The 20451-nt window shown below is 42.8% G+C and overlaps 1 protein-coding gene across 5 annotated transcripts; it reads left to right on the forward strand.

Moving 5' to 3' along the window:
- The first annotated feature begins 1492 nt into the window (after positions 1–1492).
- Positions 1493–18894, forward strand: TMEM170A (transmembrane protein 170A). Of its 5 annotated transcripts, XR_004988460.2 has the most exons (5): positions 1493–1804; positions 2961–3032; positions 12358–12528; positions 14332–14504; positions 15770–15904. XR_004988460.2 is itself a non-coding variant. In XM_036440522.2 (4 exons), exons 1-4 carry the CDS (start codon positions 1669–1671, stop codon positions 15898–15900), a joined length of 441 nt encoding a protein of 146 aa, XP_036296415.1. In that variant the 5' UTR covers positions 1498–1668; the 3' UTR covers positions 15901–18894. The 5 variants fall into 5 exon arrangements, 4 of the variants coding, with proteins under 4 accessions (XP_036296415.1, XP_036296414.1, XP_036296417.1 ...); XM_036440522.2 differs by lacking the exon at positions 14332–14504 and having other exon boundaries at positions 1498–1804; positions 12358–12459; positions 15770–18894; XM_036440521.2 differs by lacking the exon at positions 14332–14504 and having other exon boundaries at positions 1500–1804; positions 15770–18894.
- The last annotated feature ends 1557 nt before the right edge of the window (positions 18895–20451 follow it).

The following is a 20451-nucleotide window of genomic DNA, read 5'->3' on the forward strand; positions in this document are numbered from 1 at the left end:
AACATTTCTGCCCTGACCAGTGTGGCTTAGTTGGTTGGGCATCGTCCTGTGCATAGGAAGTCAGGTCACATGCCTGGATTGTAGCAGTCGATCCGTGTCTGGCTCTCACATGGATGTTTCTCTCTCCCTTCCCCTTTCTCTCTCTCTCAAATAAATTTAACAATATTTTTTAAAGAAGGATAACATTTCCTAATGTAGTACAGATTGACTGTTATATTGCCTTCAAGTGCCCTGTTTCCCCGAAAATAAGACAGTGTCTTATATTAATTTTTTCTCCCAAAGTTGCGCTAGGTCTTATTTTCAGGGGATGTCTTATCTTTCCATGCGCTAGGTCTTATTTTCGGAGGATATCTTATTTTCAGGGAAACACGGGTAATTGGTTTCTTTTTAAAAATATTTTTATTGATTTGAGAGAGGAAGGAAGAGGAAGAGAGAGAGAGAGAAACATCCATGATAAAGAGAGTCATGGATTGGCCGCCTCCTGCAGGCCCCATGCTGGGGATCAAGCCCGCAACCCAGGCATGTGCCCTGACCGGGAATTGAACCAGGACCTCCTGGTTACTAAGTCGATGCTCAGCCACTGGGCAGTAATTGGTTTCTTCCACTTATATATTCTGCTAGTCTGGCAAATGTACCAAAAGACAGCATTCTTAAATATTTCATGACTTTTTTATACTTACTATTTTTGTTTTAGAAAAGTTTTTTTTTTAAATATACTTTTATTGATTTCAGATGGGAAGGGAAAGAGAGACAGAAACATCAATGATGAGAGGGAATCATTGTCTGGCGACTGGGGATCAAGCTGGCAACCAGAGCATGTGCCCTTGACTTGAATCGAATCAGTCCACCGAGCCAAACCAGTTAGGGCTAGAAAAGTTTCTTGATTTAAGGCCAAATCCCAGTTGTAGTGTTGGAAAAATGGTATTAAAACAGCTTCCAAAACAAATGCTTTCAAGAGGGAGCTCTAATAAACAATCTTGCTAATAATCTTGAATTAGAAGGGAAAGATTATGTATTTTCTACACAAGGCTTTTAAAATTTAAAGTAAATTAAGTTTTCAAAATAAAATAATTCCCCCTCAAAATATTGAAGTTATTGCTGTATTGTCTTCCAGCTTCTTCACTTTGTTGCTGAATCATCTTATCCTCATTGCCAGATCCTTTTTTTATTTTTTTTATTTTTTTTTATTTTTATATATCTCCTTTTTCCCAATTAACCAACCTCCCCACCTGCCTCATTCGCTTTAAATCTACATCCTGGTCAGCTGGGACGTATACAATTCCCCTACTTCCTTCTAGGTGGCGCTGCAGAGAAGGGCAAAGCGGAGCGCGCCCAGCTGGAGCAAGGATAGACTTTCCAGTAGGGGGCGTCTTTGCGTGGGTGCGGTGTCTCGGTGAGCCTTACGCAACGTGGGGGGCGGGGACAACTCTCGTCCCGCCCCCCGCCCTCGGCGGCGCGCTCTGATTGGAGGAAGCGACCATCACTCGACGGCGCCTTTGGAGTAGGAGGAAGAGGGCCCCGGCCGAAGGTGACGCCGAGGCGGCGGCGGCAGCAGCGGCGGCGGGCGGAACGGAGAGCTGAACCGACTGTCAGAGCGAGCGAACGAGCCACCGCGGCGGCGACCCTGCGGACGCTCTGCCCCGTCCCTCTGCGGTGAATGGCGGCGGGATGGAGCCCGAGGGGAGCGGCGGCAGCAGCGAGGGCTCGGCGGGGCTCCTGCAGCAGATCCTCAGCCTGAGGCTCGTCCCGCGGGTGGGCAACGGGACGCTGTGCCCCAACGCCACCTCCCTCTGCTCCTTCCCAGGTACCTGCGTGCCGCGCCTTTCCCCTCCGCGTGCACACGGGGTCCCCCCGCCCCGAGATCCGGGGGCTATTGTCCTCCAGGGGGGAGGGTCCCGCTCCCTCGGCCCAGAGCCGGGGGCTCCTGCCGGGCGGACCCCCTCAGGCCGCTCCCTCCCGCCGCCGCCGCCCCCGCGCTGGGGGCCAGGTCGGAGGGCGCGGCCGCGGGGGTCCGGGTCGGTGAAGGAAGGGAGCTGAGCCAGCACCCCCATCAGGATCGCTTTTTTGGAGTTTCCATTCGCCCTCGTTCAGACTTGAACTCGACAAGAGACCTGGAGGCGGTCATCCCCTCCAGGATGCGCCTGGCCGGGCGGAGGGGCGGTCAGGGCTCTCCCTGCCTTTGTTTCAGGGCCAGGCTGCCCCCTTCGCCGGGAGGGTGCCCGCTGAGGGCTCGCACCCCAGTCCCGCCCCGCGACTCCTCTTTCTAGGAATCCCTTCCGGAGACTTGTTGCCGAGGCTCCCGCTCGCTCACGTGTTGGGCACCTTTGGCTCAGCTGCTTCTTAACTCTGCTCACCCCTCCCAACACCCCCACCCTGGGCCTTCTCCCGACAGGAGGGTTTTTCTTAATTATAATGCAAGATACAAGATAGCTATCCGTGCTGAAACCGGTTTGGCTCAGTGGATAGAGCGTCAGCCTGCGGACTGAAGAGTCCCAGGTTCGAGTCCAGTCAAGGGCATGTACCTTGGTTGCGGGCACATCCCCGGTAAGGGGTGTGCAGAAGGCAGCTGATGGATGTTTCTCCCTCATCGGTGTTTCTAACTCTCTGTCTCTCTCCCTTCCTCTCTGTAAAAAAATCAATAAAACATATTTTTAAAAGGATTTCCTAAAATAAAAAAAAAATAAAATAAAATAGCTATCCAAAAGATTGGATAAATTACTTGGGAAAGGTCGCGAGGGGAGAGCGGGGTTCATGTGTGCTGGAGCTTTAAGCGTAAGGAGACTGAGAACGCTAGCTGGCGGCTGAAGGCTAAGGTCGGCCTCCCAGCTAAGCTGATACTTGGCCTTTAGTAGAGAAAGCGAGAATGAGGCCAGCGCCCTGCAGAGGAAGGAGGATTGGATTACTGACTGGTTATAAACAAGGCACCTGTGATTTTTTTTGTTTTTTCATCCACTGGGCAGCCACTGCCCGGCGCCATTCAGTGGACACCGGGGACTTGCCGTGTATTACCTTTCCAGGGTCTTCGCGGACAGGTTTGAGAAATAGCCGGTAATGGGGCAGATGTAGGTGTTAGCTTGTAATCACGCCCCAAAGGGCCTGGGTTCCCACTGACAGCCCTGATATGGCATTCTGGAGACACTGCTCCCAAAATGAAATGTCTGTGCAGTCTGGAGGCAGGCACTACAGGACCAGATTAGTTTGTTTTTTTCCCCCTCTTATTTCCCCAGCTCTTTATTTTGAGAATTTTCAAACCTGAAAAATGGAAATAATAGTAGAACAAATACCCATATACCCGTGACTGAGACTTGTTATTCGTATTTAGGTTCTTTTGCTTCCTATATATGTGTATACATAAAGTTTTTACTTTCTGCAGAGCCATTTGAAAGGAAGTTACAGCAATGATGACACTTGATGCCTAATACGTTAGCATGGATCTCTTATTTGTTTTTATTTTTATTATCATTTTATTTTTTAAAATATATTTTATTGACTTTTTACAGAGAGGAAGAGAGAGGGATAGAGAGCTAGAAACATCGATGAGAGAGAATCATCGATCAGCTGCCGCTTGCACACCCCCTACTGGGGATGTGTCCACAACCAAGGTACATGCCCTTGACCAGAAACGAACCTGGGACCTTTCAGTCCGCAGGCCGATGCTCTATCCAATGAGCCAAACCGATTTTGGCTAAAACAAGGACATTTTATATCATAGACAAAAAATTCTATATCACACCCAAGAAATTTAACATTGATAGAATATTACCTAATGTATGGACCTTATTTTTTACTTTTAAAAAAATTAGGATTTAGTCAAGGATCACACATTGCATTTAGTTGTCATGTCTGTTGAGTCTGGTTGAATCTAGAATAGTTCTTTCATCTTGCCCTTTTTTTGGAAGAGTGAAAATCCTCTTTGAATTTTTTAGACTAGTGAAAATAGTACTAATGTAGGTCTTTCGTCAAAGCAAAGTGGCAGAAAGTGAACTTTTGTGGTGTTTTTAAAAATATATTTTATTGATTTTTAAAAAATATATTTATTGATTTTTTACAGAGAGGAAGGGAAATGGATAGAGTCAGAAACATCGATGAGAGAGAAACATTGATCAGCTGCCTCATGCACACCCCCTACTGGGGATGTGCCTGAAACCAAGGTACATGCCCTTGACCGAAATCAAACCTGGGAACTTTCAATCCGCAGGCGTAAGCTCTATTTACTGAGCCAAACCAGTTTCGGCAGTAGTGTTTTTTTAAGCAGAGTTTTTATTTATTTACTTTAAAAAACATTTTATTGATTTTTTACAGAGTGTAAGGGAGGGAGAGAGTTAGAAACATCGATCAGCTGCCTCCTGCACGCCCCCTACTGGGGATGTGCCCACAACCAACGTACATGCCCTTGACCAGAATCGAACCTTGGGACCTTTCAGTTCGTAGGCTGACGCTCTATCCACTGAGCAAAACTGGTTTTGACTTTATTTGCTTTTTATGTTTATCACCTGGGGATATTTTCCCACTGATTTTTAGAGAGAGTGGAAGGGAGGGGAGAGACACAGAGAGAGAAACATTCTGCACATGTCCCCACCAGGGCCAGGAATTGAGCCTGCAACCTACGTATGTGCCCTTGACCAGAATCGAACGTGGAACCCTTCAGTCCACAGGTTGATGTTCTATCTACTGAGTCAAACTGGCTAGAGCAGAAAGTGAACTTTTAAAAACAGGAGATGCCTGTACACATTTGGCAAAGTGCAGGCTCTGGGCTGGGGTATTCACTTGAATGTACCTTAAGTTGATCAGAATGTGATGAGGAAATATTTACCCTCCCTGCTGTGTCTCATTTTTAGTTGGAATGATGGATGCAATAGATGCATGAAATTTGAGCTTGCTGACAGTGAATTTCATTCATTGACCTGGATCTGAAATAGTTCCTATTTTGGCCCCGCTGAGAAGGTTACTTTGATTTTATGGCAACTCAATATGGCAAAATCATTGCTCTGAAATATTCTGTGGTTTATCACTATCAGGAAGTTTTAAAATTAGTTTTTAAACCTGCATTTGCAATTTAACCATTTAGATTTCTGCCTAACCTTCCTTATTCTGAGTTGTTCAGTTTTCTTTTGTTGTTGCCATTTAAAAAAAAAAAATCTGAATGCCAAGAAAGGCAGACCTTTTCTTTATATCAAGTATGACATTAACTTTCTGAACACGTGAATTTTATTAAAATCAATGTCAAAGTGTATCTTGTGATAATTAAACTAAAATAGAATAATATTGGGTTGTTGGTGTTCTGGGATCAAAAATGGGTCACACTTGGAGCAGTTATTTATTCACTTAGTCAACAAATATTTACTTACTCAGTGCCTGTAGAATGCCTATTGTTTTTTAGGCACCAAGTACAGATGTGGTAGTGAACAAAACAAAGGAGCTTTCATTCTAGGGGGCGAGAGAAAAAAAATAAACAACATTTAAAAGTGTGGAAAGGAACAGCTGGTGGCGAATATGGGGCATGGCAGGGAGGTAGTGTCAGGTCTTGTGTGTCCAAGTGGAACCTTATTTTACAGAAGGTTGGAAGGCCTTTCTGAAAATGCCATGGAACCAAAATCTGAAGGAAGTGAGGAGTGAGCCCCATGGCTGTTGGGAGAAGGGTATTCTGGGCGAGGGCACAGCAGGCTCAGAGACCCCGGAATAGGAGCTTACTTAAGAAACATAAAGGATTAACCGGTGTAGCTCAATGGATAGAGCATCGGCCTGCAGACTGAAAAGTCCTAGGTTGAATTCTGGTCAAAAGCATGTTCCTTGGTTGCGGGCACATCCCCAGTAGGGAGTGTGCAGGAGGCAGCTGATTGATGATTCTCTCTCATCGATGTTTCTAACTCTCTCTCTTCTCTGTAAAAAAAATCAATAAAATATGTTTTAAAAGAAAGAAAGAAACATAAAGGAGACAAACCCAACACTGTGGGTAAAGCAGGAGGGGCAGGGAGGTCACATCCCAGGGACTGTATTGGAGGGTTTTGAGCAGAGGAGGGATGGTCTGACTTGCTGTTGTTTTTTAAGTGTACAATACAGTGATTTTTAGTATATTTCCAGAGTTTGCAGCCATCACCACAAGGGCCTAGAGAATATTTGTATCACTCCAACAAGAAACTTCGTACCCATTATCACTGACTTTGTGTTGTTGTGTAGAGAATAGATGGAAGGCCAGATCAGGACAGACAAGATCTAGCCTTGCTAGAACCCAGACCATTGGGGTGAGGCAGGCCAGGGAGACACACTCAGGAATCGGGAGTGAGGGGATAGCCTGTCAGTAGTGTCAGGTGAGAGGTGGCCGCCTGCAGTTGGTAGTCTTGGTGGAAGAGTCATCATTGTTAGGGAGGAGTGGAGGGGTATCTAGGAAAAATTCACTGTTCTTTACTCTCACACGACTACCACCTCACAACACTTCTGGCACCAGAGGTGTGGGTTTCCACATCAGGTAATTCTGTGACACCAGTTGGTGCCACTACAATTCAATTCAACTCTGACCCTGTCTCCCTGGAGTTAGCATCAGATCCCACAGGTTAAGGACTCAGCTCCACAAAGCTGCCTCCACCCCCCCCCCCAACACACACACACACTTTTAGATACAATCAAAAGCCCAGGTTATCGTGTGTGCTTCTGACCGACTGGCTATAAAACAGAGGTTCCTAACGCCCCTTCCATTTGATTAATTTCCTAGAGCAGCTCACAGAACTCAGGAAAACAGTTTACTGCTAGGTTACTAGTTTATTGCAAAGGATATTAAAGGGTACAGGTGAACGCCAGACGAAGGAGATACAAGGGTGTGGTCTAGAAGGAGCGTTTGTCCCTGTGGATTTGCAGTGGTCCATCCACCCAGCACGGACATGTGTTTACCAAGCCAGGAGTTCTCTGAATTCTGCACTTTTGGCTTTTTATGGAGGCTCCACCACATAGGCACCATCGGTTATTAGCTCCACCTCCAGCCCCTCTTCCCTCTCCAAAGAATGGGGCCGGGGTAGGGCTGCATGTTCCCAGCTTATAATCCTGGCTTTCTGGTGGCCAGTCCCCATGCAAGAGCCCACTAAGAGTCACCTTTGATTCTGGAAATTCCAAGAGATTTAGGAGCTGTGCCAGGAACCAGGGGCGAAGACCAGTATGTCTGTATGTGTTATTTCACTAGGGAACAGATGGTTCCCTGGCAGGTCGGGGGGGACGGATTCAGTAAGAGAGGGGACTCAGTGAGCAGTGTGGAGAGTTGCGGGCTTTTGGGCAATTCCCATCACTGCAGTCCAGCATCAGAGTGGTAGGACAGGGCAGGACTGCAGTTCCTGGGAAGGCTTGTGTGGGCTACTTAGCTAGAAGCCCAGCTTCAGAGGACCAGGCTGTGCACAGACAGTGTGTCCTGGAACAGAGGCGGAGTGGGGCCAGCTGAAAGGAGGGCTAAGTTGGTGCAGCGGGTTAACGGGAAACTGCCCGCCTGGCGTAGGCTGCTTTCATTTCTGCTCATCGGGTCCTGGTGGCCTTGAGGCCTTGCTTGGAATTTTGCTGACTCGGCTGCACATGTTACAGGGCCAAGGAGCCAGCCATTACAAACCCCTGTAGTTAATACAGGACTCAACTAGAGGATTCTGCACTCGATGTGGCTTTTCTCTAACTGAAGTGTCTGTTTGGAAAACGGATTTCGTTTGCCCTGGCTTGTGCGGCTCCATTGGCTGGGTTTCCTCCCGTGCACATGCCCGGCTGCAGGTTCAGTCTATCCCCAATCAATCCTCTCTCCCTCCCTCTCGCTCTAAAAGTCAATTTTAAAAATATTTTTTAAAAAGAAAAATAGTAAGTTATAGGTAGAAATCTTTATCTTTTTATGCTGTTTTTCTTTTCACTGAAGTGCCTGGCATATGGAATGGGCTAAATAAATATTTGTTGAATGAATAAACTCTTAGTGTTGTTGCCACTGTAACAATTTATCCCAAATTCAGTGTTTTACAACAGCAAAGACTTATCATTTTATAGTTCTGGAGATCAGAAGTCCAAAATAGGTCAGCAGTTCTGTGTTCCTTTTAAAGGCTCTCGGAGGAATTGGTTTCCTTACTCCCAGCTTCTAGAGGTCACCTGAAAGCCTTGGCTCTTGGCCTCTTCCTCCATCTTTAAAGCCGGTAGTATCTTTTTAAAAAATATATATTTTATTGATTTTTTACAGAGAGGAAGGGAGATGGATAAAAAGCCAGAAACATCGACCAGCTGCCTCCTGCATACCCCCTACCAGGGATGTGTCCACAACCAATGTACACCCATGCCCTTGACGGGAATCGAACCTGGGACCTTTCAGTCCATCCACTGAGCCAAACCGGTTTCGGCAAAGCCTTAGTATCTTCAAATCTCTCTGCTTCTGACGTTCCTGCCTTGCTCTTATAGGGATCCTGTTATTATATTAGGCCCACTTGGAAAATCCAGGCTAACCCTTCAAGATGCTTAATCTCATCATACTTGCAAACTCCCTTTTGCCGCACACAAGTTCTGGGGATAAATATGTAGACATCTTTGGGGCCCATTTGTCACCAGTGCTTAATCTGATTTCCCCTTATAATCTTTTATTATAGACTATCAGATTTATACTTCAACTTCAGGAAGTGATGTGACTTTAGCTGCCAAAATAAACAAAGCTGATGATAATGCACTTGATTTAAATCGTGAACAAGGAAATACTAAGATATATATAGACAAAGGTTTTTGAGTGTGTTGAGCCAGGGAAATAAAAAGTACTGTATGACAATCAATAAATGGCTGTTAAAGAGAACAAATTAAGGTGCAGTAGATTAAAGGGAAATCACTTAGTGTTTTGTTTTTTTTTAAGTGTTTTATTGATTGGGGTTTGCCTTTGCTATTAGTCCTATAATCCATCCATCCGTCTGAAAAGTGTTTTCTAAACCACTCATCTAATATAATAAAACCGTTTTTTCTGCATACAGTGATTTAAGTGGCACTATATAAAACATGTAAACACTCTATAAAAACTGAGGTAGCTAATGGATGTAGCTCAGGGTTGCAGGAGAGTGCAGCGTGCTTCCCCCTCAGAAACTCGGAGGTGCTGACCTGCTATGCCAGACCGTGTTTTGCCAAAGGCCTTTCAGCTTTTAAGAAATTTGCGAGGTGGTTTGGTAGTCTAGCAGGTCCCCTTGGGCAGGTCTTGTGCTCCAGAGAGGGACCAGGCGAGTGTTGGTGAGTTAGTCTGCTCTTACAAAATACCACAGACAGACATTTATTGTCTCTCAGCCCTGGCGGCTGGAAGTCTAAGACCAGGGTGCCAGCATGGTTGTGTGGTGGCGGGGCCCTCTTGGGTCACCTCTTGCTGTGTCCTCACATGGCAGGGACAGAGGGAGAGATCCTTTCTCCTCTCCTTAGGCTACAGTATTATTAGATTAGAGTTTCAGTATATGAATTTTGGTGGAGCACCTTCAGCCCATAGCAGTTGGGTAGCACACCTAAGTGTCCAGATCCACTTTTTAAAAAATTTATATTTTATTGATTTTTTACAGAGAGGAAGAGAGAGAGATAGAGAGTTAGAAACATCGATGAGAGAGAATCATCAATCAGCTGCTCCTTGCACACCCCCTTCTGGGGATGTGCCCGCAACCAAGGTACATGCCCTTGATTATAATCGAACCTGGGACCTTTCAGTCCCCAGTCCGACGCTCTATCCATTGAGCCAAACCGGTTTTGGCTAGACCCACTTTTATGGACGTTAACTTAGAGTGCCTCTGGCAAATCTAGGCTTCCCCTCCCTGATGGTTATGTGGCAGCCAGTAAGAGGCCAGGTGCCGGCCTGGTGAGTTGCTGCAGAAAGCAGTGCTTATCTTCGACATTTGGGGAGCTCCAACAGGGCCCCAGAGCAGTGTCAGGTCAGTGGTGGCAGCCAGTAAGAGGCCAGGTGCCGGCCTGGTGAGTTGCTGCAGAAAGCAGTGCTTATCTTTGACATTTGGGGAGCTCCAGAGCGGTGTCAGGTCAGTGGTGGCAGCCGGCAGCCAGCATGGCAACTGCTCTGCATGTTGGAGGCAGATTTGCAATCCCATTTGTCCACCCGGGGGCAGTGGTATTCTTCTAGCCTTCGCATAACTTAGGTGCACACTGGGTGGTGGTACGGAGGTCAGAGTCTGGGAAGGACTACGGGATGTAAGATGGGTTCTCTGCTTTGGAAGGGAATTGCATGGGACTGTACCGTATCTTGGGGATGAGTAATGGTGGGGTGGCGTACAAGGGGGCGTTAGGCTGGGGGCTAGACTGCTCTCACAGAGCCAGGGTGCAGCAGAAGCTGCCCAGGCAGGAGGGACTTGTGAGTGTCAGAGCTCTAGCGGGTGCACTTTTATTGGGGAGAAGCAGCATCTAGACCCCAGACAGTGAAGCATCTGGAACTGCTGCCAGGAAGAGGGCCAGTCTCCTGGGCACTGGAAGCAAGAAGAGCTCCCGGCCCACGGCTGGGAAATGTAGGTTTGCTTCCGAAGAAGACAGGACTCAAACCGAGGATGCAGAGTCCTGCCCGCAATTTCTGATCAACACTGTTGACTGGAAAGGTTTTTTCTTTGTAGAGGAAGGGCGGTAGTTAGTAAAAATATATTTTTATATACTACATAGGTATTATTTTTATGTCATGTATTTAATTTTTAAAGTTGGGACACAACTATTTAATTACTTTATATTCCATATTGCATGATTTAACGTATTTTAATAGAATTCGCAACAAACAAACATCAATCCAAATACTAATAGACCAGTTTCAACAATTTTATAAAACAACTAGTGACCTGGTGCATGTATGCATACACATTGAAAGGGAAATAATTAGAAGAAATATTTTAGTATTGCTATTCGCCCTTTCTCTATAATGGAAGTGTCAGAGATGAAAGAAAATTAGTAAATGTACATTAGTAAATGTACAGTTTGCACCTGGCTATAAAGCAAGTTGGGTTTCTGGGCTGAAGAAACTCCAAGGAGGCCAGTCACTAGGGAGAGGAAGCCGGGCATCGCTATGTGACATCATTACCCGGCGCCCACGGCAACCGTTTCCGGGCTGGGCTGTGGGCCGCATTTTGCACCACGGGGTCCAGGCAGAGTTGGCTGTGATTTGGTGGAGTGGTGGCGGGCCTGTGTCCCACTTAGGGGAAGACGAGTGTTGCTTTGTCGTTGCCAGATCCGTGGTGCCGTTTATTTTTAAATGGCCAGTGAGCTTCTTGGCAGCTCCTGCGTTGAGCGTCTGCCCCCTGGTGGTCATTGTGCTTCATAGCTACTAGTCAGATGGATGGAAACCTAGCCTTTTATATATGTAGATAGATTCTGGCCCTGGCTGCTGTTGCTCACGCACAGAAGGTTTGCAGGTTCAATTCCAGGTCAAGGGCATGTACCTCCCTTGCAGGTTCAGTTCCCGCCCCACCCCATATCCCCATCAGGGTGTACGAGTGGGAGGCAGCCAGTCAATGTTTCTCACAACTGTGTTTCTCTCCTCTTCCTCTCTCTCTTTCTTTTCCCCTGCCCCCCACTTCCCCTCCTTTCTACTCTCTCTAAAAAAAAAAAAAGGAAAAAAAATCCTCACTCTTCAGGTGAAGATTAAAAAAAAAAAAAAGAGCTTTGATATTCTAAAAGGAGGTAGTGGCTTGATATTTATTGCACTGTCTTGAAAATGATTGTGGAATGAATATAATTGTACTAGAGGCCTGCCTGATGCACTAAATTCATGCAAGGGGCTCAGCACTTGCAGCCGTAGCAGCTGCCTCGGCCCTTGCAACCCTAGCTTCATCCGGAAGCTGTCCAGACAGTCTTCTGCTGTTAGGCCTTTCATTCAATTTGCATATTACGCTCTTTATTATTATAGATAGCTTTCCAGTTTAGGAGACCGGATAATAAAAAAGCCAGGAAAAATCAACAGGCATTGATTGCAATGAACTGTCAATGAATTTACGCTTGTAACTTCTTATGGGAGGGACATTATTTAGGGCAGTTTTCAAATCTGTGGGGATCGTTTATCTAGGATTAGTCAAATTTTTCTGTGAAGAGCCAGCTAGTTAATATTCTGGGCTTTGTAGGCCACGTGGTCCCTGTCACTGTCTCAGCTCCTCTTCTGTAGCTTGAAAGCAGCCATAGACAAGACTTAAATGAATGGGCATGGCTCTGTTCCAGTAAGACTTCATGTACTAAAACAGGTGGTAGCTGTAGTCTGCTGGTCCCTCTAAAACCATCAATATTTGGATACCTGACTGATGAACCTGCATTGCAACTGAATGGCTTTGAGAGTGGCTGACTGGGTGTAATGGCCACCCTTTGTAATGACTGCACTGGGAGAGGCAGTGACTTGTGACCTTCCTCTGCTTTCCCTTGTAGAGATGTGGTACGGTGTGTTCCTCTGGGCACTGGTGTCTTCTCTCTTCTTTCACGTCCCCGCTGGACTGCTGGCCCTCTTCACCCTCAGACATCACAAATATGGTAGGTTCATGTCTGTAGGCATCCTGTTGATGGGCATCGTGGGACCAATTACTGCTGGAATCTTGACAAGTATGTTAGACATTAAAATATCAGTCAAAATATTTCATATGACTTAGTCAATTTAGAAATATGTTTGAGTAGGATGAAGAATGGTCTTTAACCACAGGTCCTTTTTAAAAATGTATTTTTTAAAAATATATTTTTATTGATTTCGAACCATGGACTCCCAACCATGACCTTCAGGTTCATAGGTCAACACTCAGCCACTGAGCCACGTTGGCAGGGCTGTATTTTTCTTCCCCTCACCCTCAGGCCCCCATATTTGGCTAATATCTTTGAGTTCCTGAGTCAGGTTTCCTCTTGCTGGCTTCAAGGAAGCCGTGTTAAGCTTTGTGAGGTACATCTGACAAAGGTCCCCAGCAAAAGAAAGATATTTTGGAAGCTATTGGTCCTTCCTCATTAGCTGTCACTGACTGATAGCGTGGAAGGATGATTAATTACTTCCATTTGGTAGTTGGTTACTTTAAAGATGGAAGAATAATTCCAATGACAAGAATTCTTGTTTTAAAAAGGACCTGGTAATTTTTTTCCTCTCAGGACTTTCTGAATAAAAAATGGAGTAACTGCTGAAACCGGTTTGGCTCAGTGGCAGAGCGTCGGTCTGCGGACTGAAAGGTCCCAGGTTCGATTCCGGTCAGGGGCATGTATGTTAGTTGCAGGCACATCCCCGGTAGGGGGTGTGCAGGAGGCAGCTGGTCGATGTTTCTCTCTCATCGACGTTTCTAGCTCTCTATCTCTCTTCCTTCCTCTCTGTAAAAAATTAATAAAATATATATATTTTAAAATGGAGTAACATTTATATTTACAAATTATTTTTACCTGTGTTTTTTTCTTGGCTTTTCTCATGTCACAGGGATGAGAATAAGTTTAAATATTTTAAAGCTCGTAATTAAATAGAAATAACATGTATATTTTATATAAATTATGAAGTATAAGAAAGCAAAAATAAATATCATCTATTTCCACATCCCTACATGATAACCACAGTTTGCATTTGGGTATATACTTTCAGACTTTTTTTTTGGTTATACATGTAAAACATAAGTATATTCTTAAAAAATAGAAACATGATATTCCTACTAACTTGTAACTTTATTTCCCCTGTGAGTTTAAACCTTGAGCTTCAAGCAGAAATCTCCCTTTGTCTCTTTGACTTGAGGGGGCTTTGGGGACAGAGGGACCTCTTTTCTCTGTCCCTTTGGGAGAGCACAGGAAGGAGGCCAGTTTTCTCCTGTCCGCAGAAAGGAACTTCCATAACAGGCCTTACCCAATGTTTTTAACTCTATCAGTTGTCCTCAGAGACCCTCTGCTCCAGTTTCCTGATGAGTGCTGGCTCTGAAGACCTGTTTCAGATTTCTCTTCAGTAAAACAGGGGTAAACACTGCCCACCTCATATGCTGTGTGCTGATTAAATGAAATAATGTGGCCCTCACCGGTTTGGCTCAGTGGATAGAGCATCGGCCTGTGGATCCCAGGTTCGATTCATGTGAAGGGCATGTACCTTGGTTGCCGGCACATCCCCAGTAGGGGGTGTGCAGGACGCAGCTGATCGATGTTCCTCTCATTGATGTTTCTAATCTCTCTCCCTCTTCCTTCCTGTCTGTAAAAAATCAATAAAATATATTTTAAATGAAATAGTGTGTATATATAAAGTATTTAACATACTAACGCATAGTAATTATGCAATAAACGTCATATTTATTTCTGTCTTTAAGATTTTTATGCTTAGAGTCTCTGTTTCCTTCTCATGTTCTTGTTCCTTGTATAAGCTTTTCCTTTCTTCCCATCTTCATCATCGAAATCCCACTTTAGGGCCCAGTTCAAGTTGCTTTGGCTTCTTTCTACCCAACCACCTTTTTTTGGAGCTAAATTATAAAGGGGCCCAATGAAACAAGTGTCTCTCAGATGTTAGCAGCACAGTATTTATGCATTGCTACTGGAGGTGGGCATTTCAAAGTCATAAATGTTCCAGAGAAGCAACACAGGCAATTAGTTAATATTGTTCTTCTTCTTAAAACATGTTAATATACATTCAAACCATGTTTATGAACTGTGTGGACATGTGATTGAGACACTGTTTGTTTTGAATCATTCAAAATCTCTTTGATGCTTATGTTTCTGTCTTGTGTCCCCAACTAGTGCCCTGTGTACTATGAAAATAGGTATCACACCTTACAAAACATAGAAATACATAAATATTTGAATGAACACACTGAGAATTTTGTTTGGAGCATTTGGGGGAGTCATTGGGAACTTTGGATCTGTTTTTTTATTTTTATTTTTTTAAATATATCTTATTGATTTTTTACAGAGAGGAGGAGAGAGGGATAGAGAGCTAGAAACGTCGATGAGAGAGAAACATCGACCAGCTGCCTCTTGCACACCCCCTACCGGGGATGTGCTCGCAACCAGTGTATTGTACATGCCCTTGATCGGAATCGAACCTGGGACTTTTCAGTCCGCAGACCAACTCTCTACCACTAAGCCAAATCGGTTTCGGCTTTTTTTTTTTTTTTAATTAATGAAATCTTGACTTTCTTGGTAGATGCTGAGTATCTTCAACTCAGATGTGTGCCCGAGTAGATACTCAGTTTCTAGGGAGTTATAGTGAAAAACATACTACAAACAATTAATGATATAGAAAACAGAAAGGAATCCCTGAGTATCCCTCCCTTCACCCCCTTTGAATTAATAAATTTATGGGCTTAGAGTCCTCGCTTCCTTTTCGTACCCCTCTCTTCCCTCTTACATCCATTTCCTGAAGGGAATTCTGAGCATAGTAAAAAGTGGAGTGGGGATTCCCTGTGGCTTCTCCTGAAATATTTCTTGCTTAGTCTCACACAGAAAATTCTTTGTCATTTATTGCCAAGAATTTATTAGGTACCTGTTAAATGCATGGGGAATAAAGAGAAGTTTTTGAGTTTGTAATCAGATCATGTGTAAATTGCAATCTTTGTGATTTGGGTTATGACTTCCAGATGGTTTTATTCACTATGTCCAGGAGACTCTTGGTTTTAAGGAGTCACTTCTCAACACTTAAAAGCATATGTCACTAAATTGCAAACCTTATAAGGAATACTTAAAATCTAGGCTAGTCAGCAAAAGGAATAGGAGAAACAAAACATTTCTATAATATTTAAATTTTAATGTGAAAATCTGGAACATTTTACTTACAGTTGGATTTTAAGTGCTATAGCTTTATGATTATATTGATCTTGATTTTTCTTTTAACACTTGAATTTTTGAACAGGTGCCGCAATCGCTGGAGTTTACCGAGCAGCAGGAAAAGATATGATACCATTCGAAGCCCTCACCTTGGGCACTGGACAGACGTTTTGTGTAGTGGTGGTCTCTTTTTTACGGATTTTAGCTACTCTGTAGCATACACCCTTATACTATGACATCGAACCTAAGTTTTAAAGAATCCTCAGAAAGAACAAAATATGGAAAAAACACTATTTTCTTAGTTCTATAAATGGAAGCAACTTGGATGAAAAAGAATGTGAAGAATAGCTTCTCAGCATTTACTTTCATTTGAAGCTCCAAGGAATTGAAGCTCTTTTTGGACTATTGTGCTCAACCACAACAAATCAAGTTTTATTTTGTTTTGATATTTAACATAAGTAGTTTTACAGGTACACCTTTACCCAAAGCCATGGCAACGGTGCTTCTGGGTTTGCCCTCATACTGAAATGTACAATATTCTGCGAGAAAATGCAGTGTTGCATTTTTTAGAAAAATACTGGTTTATTTCTGAGCAGAGCATAATGTACTAAAAATCTTATTTGATCTAATCATGATTAATATTTGGCAAGCTCTTTTTCTGTTACATCTTCATGATAGTAAGTGCCAAATAGGTTTTGGTTGAGTATAGCTTTGAACAAAATTGGGAAATAAAACGGGAAAAATATCTAGAATACAAACAGTGACTTTGATTCCACTCTTTTTAAATAAAGGAGATAACTACTGAATGATGTGACATTTTATGGATAACAATCTTGACCTCTGATTATTTAATATATCTTAAAAGATGTGAATTTGTTTTATACACTTTATCAAAATAAACTAATTGAGACTTTTTTCAGAATTCCAGTACCACCTTTTCCTATCACTTTTATTCTATTAGTTTTATTTGGTTTAATTAGAAACATACTCTGTTAAATTAAAGTTGAAAATTCTAAGCCAAATGAGTTAGGATACTCTTGACATTAAGGCACATTAAAAAAAAAAAAAGATACTATAAACATCCTGTTATAGTTTTTATTGACTGCTTATTATTGGCTCTTGAAAAATTATAGAAGTACAGCTTAAACTAGCATTAGGGTTATTGATTTCTCTTATTAGCTACTTAGTCTTCTTAAATCCTTAGTGCTGAATCTTCAGCCCATTTTTACAGTATTGTGTGTCACTCCCAGAAAGTGCCTAAAGTTTAATTTTCAGATATATCTTTTACTTTGCCCTTTACATTTTTCCTTTTGGAGAATTTATGTCCTTTAAGAGAATTAAATATTGAGTTTTTTGAAATCCAATTTTAGCTATTTAAAATTTCTGCTACTGCCTAACTTTCTTCTTCATTAAAAGGCCTGAAAACTGTGACCTTCAAAACAGAAAGGATTGCAAATTAGTGTCTAACTTGATCCTGACCATTGAAACTGTTTTGTATAGAATACAATCAATGTTGTTACCTGTTTTCAAAATAGCTTCTGATAATTAAGTCTGACGTTTCTAATGGAAAGTTTTCATTGTGAGAGTAACGCTGACAGCCCATGAGGTCATGTATACACGACTGTGTCTGTTCTGCTTAAAGACTGGCTTTTAAATAAAAATAGCTGGGAGGACCAATTTACTAGGGATAGTCAAAGATAAAAACTACAAGGGGGTCACGGAAATTAACTGGACATTTTCTTTTAACTAATAGGTTATTAGACCACTTTTCAAAATTATGGTGACATACTCAGACTAGATGGGAAATTACAGGTAAAGTTGGAATGAAGATTACTCTCCAATGCTCAAATCCTTTCAAGCAAATTTTAACGTTTAAAGTAGTCTTTAATTAAAGATTGTTTTTCAGTTGAAGGAGCTGTGATTTTGAAAAGTAGCCGTTCAGTATCAGAAATTTGGGATGTTGTATTGAATAGCTTTTATTGTAAGAAGTGATTTTAATCATGTCTATCAAAGTGTGGTGTTCACACACCATTCTTTTGGGTAGAATTTCACAAATTAAACAACTGGGCCAGTGGTTGGTGGGCCTCACTCGCAGAATACTAACTTTTGAACATATGGACCTATGATTTAAATTTGGTTATTTTTCTTTTAGAGCCAAGACACAAAAATTAATGCATTTTGAAAGGTATCTTCTGTTTCCACTTCTTTCATGTTTTCATATATTTTGATTATTCACTCTTCTTAAAAACTTCAAATAGAAAATATATCTTTAAATTGAATGTTTCTTCTATCCCAGTATGTGAACATTCTTCTGTGAATATGTGTATATATATTTAATGTAAATTGAGCTTTGTAGCTTAAAATGTTTTCAGAACAAAACTGTTTTGTGTGTTTAAGTTTCTCACCTCAAATACACAATTATTTGGGAGTAGCTGCTCAGAAGAAAAAATATTGGCATTTGTGTTGAACATTTTATTATCTATAGTTTTTTAAGAATTTTTACCAACTGGCTTTCTTAAGAGACACATACAACCATTCCATCCCCCAGCTGTGCATACACTTTTCCTTTTTTTTTTTTTTTTAATGTGGGGGAGGGCGACTACCCCCAACCATAAAAACTGATTTCTGGATTCTTTAAAATGGGTGTTTGGGGGTAAAGGCATTTCCTGAAAATTTAAGTCCACATTTAAATGTGTAATGAATATTCCAAGAGAAACGTGAGTCTGGGCTATTAACTTTTTTTTGGCAGCAAAACATTACTCCCTAGGAAATTTCCAAACTAGTGAGAAAAAGTTCATGCAAATAATTACCTTTAAACCCTTCCTTATGTTGTTTAAGTTTTTAAATTGTATGTTGGCTTTTGATTCCAATGCCCTTTCTGACTGCTCTGGTTTGAATTGAGTTCTTATTACAACTGCAATGCATATAACCTTCCTTCCCTAAGAAACCATTTCCTGGAATGTGAAGCCCTGGTGCCATTAGCTGTTTATACGCAGAACGTCTTATGTGCCTGCATTTCTTGTTGTGCACTCTGTTGGCTGGTTGTGACTAAAATCAGCGTAATTTTTTGTATTAATTATTTCACTAACTGAAACAGTCAAAATGATCAAATCTTTGTACGATGAAAAATTATTTAAATTGTATTTTTCTACTGATTTCTAATTCTGATATAAATGTTTATCAATAAAGAATTACTTTCAATTCTGTGAACTGGAACTGTTATTTCTTTTTCAGTTGCCAATGAGTTTAATCTTTTGTAATAAAGTTGTCTAAAAATTTGTTCTTGTTTTTCCAAATACATTTTTTTTAAAAAACATATTTTATTGATTTTTTACAGAGAGGAAGAGAGCAGGATAGAGAGTTAGAAACATCGATGAGAGAGAATCATCGATCAGCCGCCTCCTGCACACCCCCCACCGGGGATGTGCCCGCAACCAGGTACATGCCCTTGCCTGGAATCGAACCCAGGACCCTTCAGTCCGCAGGCCGACGCTCTATCCACTGAGCCAAACCGGTCCCGGCTCCAAATACATTTTTATTGATTTCAGAGAGGAAAGGAGAGGGAGAGAGAGAGAGAAACATCAGTGATGAGAGAGAATCATTGATCAGCTGCCTCCTGCATGCCTCACAAATGGGATCAAGCCCACATCCTTGACCGGAATCAAACCTGGGACCCTTCAGTCCGCAGGCTGACACACTATCCACTGAGCAAGACCAGCTAAGGCAGTTCTTGTTTGTTTTAATAACAGTACATAACATAGGTTTAGCTATGTTAGAACTTCTTATTAATTTACGGTAAAATTCTTATTCAAAGATGTGAGTACACAAATGCTTAGCTTGATGAATTTTTACATATTTTACACATTTAAGTGACTGTGGCTTAGATCAAGATACCGAACGTTTTTAGCATCCCAAAAGGATATATACAGAATTCAGCAAGAAGCCCTTAAGATCTGCCCAGCCAGAGTGACTCAGTGGTTGAGTTTCAACCCATGAGTCAGGAGGTCACGATTTAATTTCTGGTCAGGGCACAGGCTGGAGTTACAGTCTTGTACCCGAGTAGGGGTCGTGCAGGAGATAGCTGGTCAATGATTTTTATCATTGATATTTTCATTTCCCCCTCTTCCTTCCTCTCTGAAATAAATAAAAATATATTAAAAAAAAAAAAAAAAAGAAAAAGATTGCCCTTTAGGGCAAACCTGCTGGCCCCCACCTGTGCATGAGGCCTCTATCCTATCTAATAAAAGAGTAATATGCAGATTGACCATCATTCTAACACACAATAGCTGCCCCCATGTGGTCAAAGATGGCCACCACAAGGTGGCCAGCAGGGGAGGGCAGTTGGGAGGCATCAGTCCTGCAAAGAAGGGCAGTTGGAGGTGATCAAACCTGCAGGGGAGGGCAGTTAGGGGTGACCAGGCTGGTGGAGGAGAGAAGTTGGGGGCAAACAGACTGGCAGGGGAGCAGTTAGACATCAATCAGACTGGCATGGGAGTGGTTAGGGGGTGATCAGGCTGGCAGGCAGAAGCAGTTAGGGGCAATCATTAAGGCAGGCAGGCAAGCAGTTGGGAGCCAGCACTCCTGGATTGTGAGAGGAATGCCCGACTGTCCCTTGGGGGGGTGGGTTCCCAGATTGGAGAGGATGCAGGCTAGGCTGAGTGACCACCCCTCCCTCCCGCCCCCATGCATGAATTTCGTGTACTGGGCCTCTAGTCTATAATAAAAGCCTAAGTGACCATTATGGTGGAATGAACCAGAACCACCGCT

This window comes from Pipistrellus kuhlii, unplaced genomic scaffold, assembly GCF_014108245.1.
Source record: "Pipistrellus kuhlii isolate mPipKuh1 unplaced genomic scaffold, mPipKuh1.p scaffold_m20_p_17, whole genome shotgun sequence".
In the NCBI taxonomy this organism is placed as follows: domain Eukaryota; kingdom Metazoa; phylum Chordata; class Mammalia; order Chiroptera; family Vespertilionidae; genus Pipistrellus; species Pipistrellus kuhlii.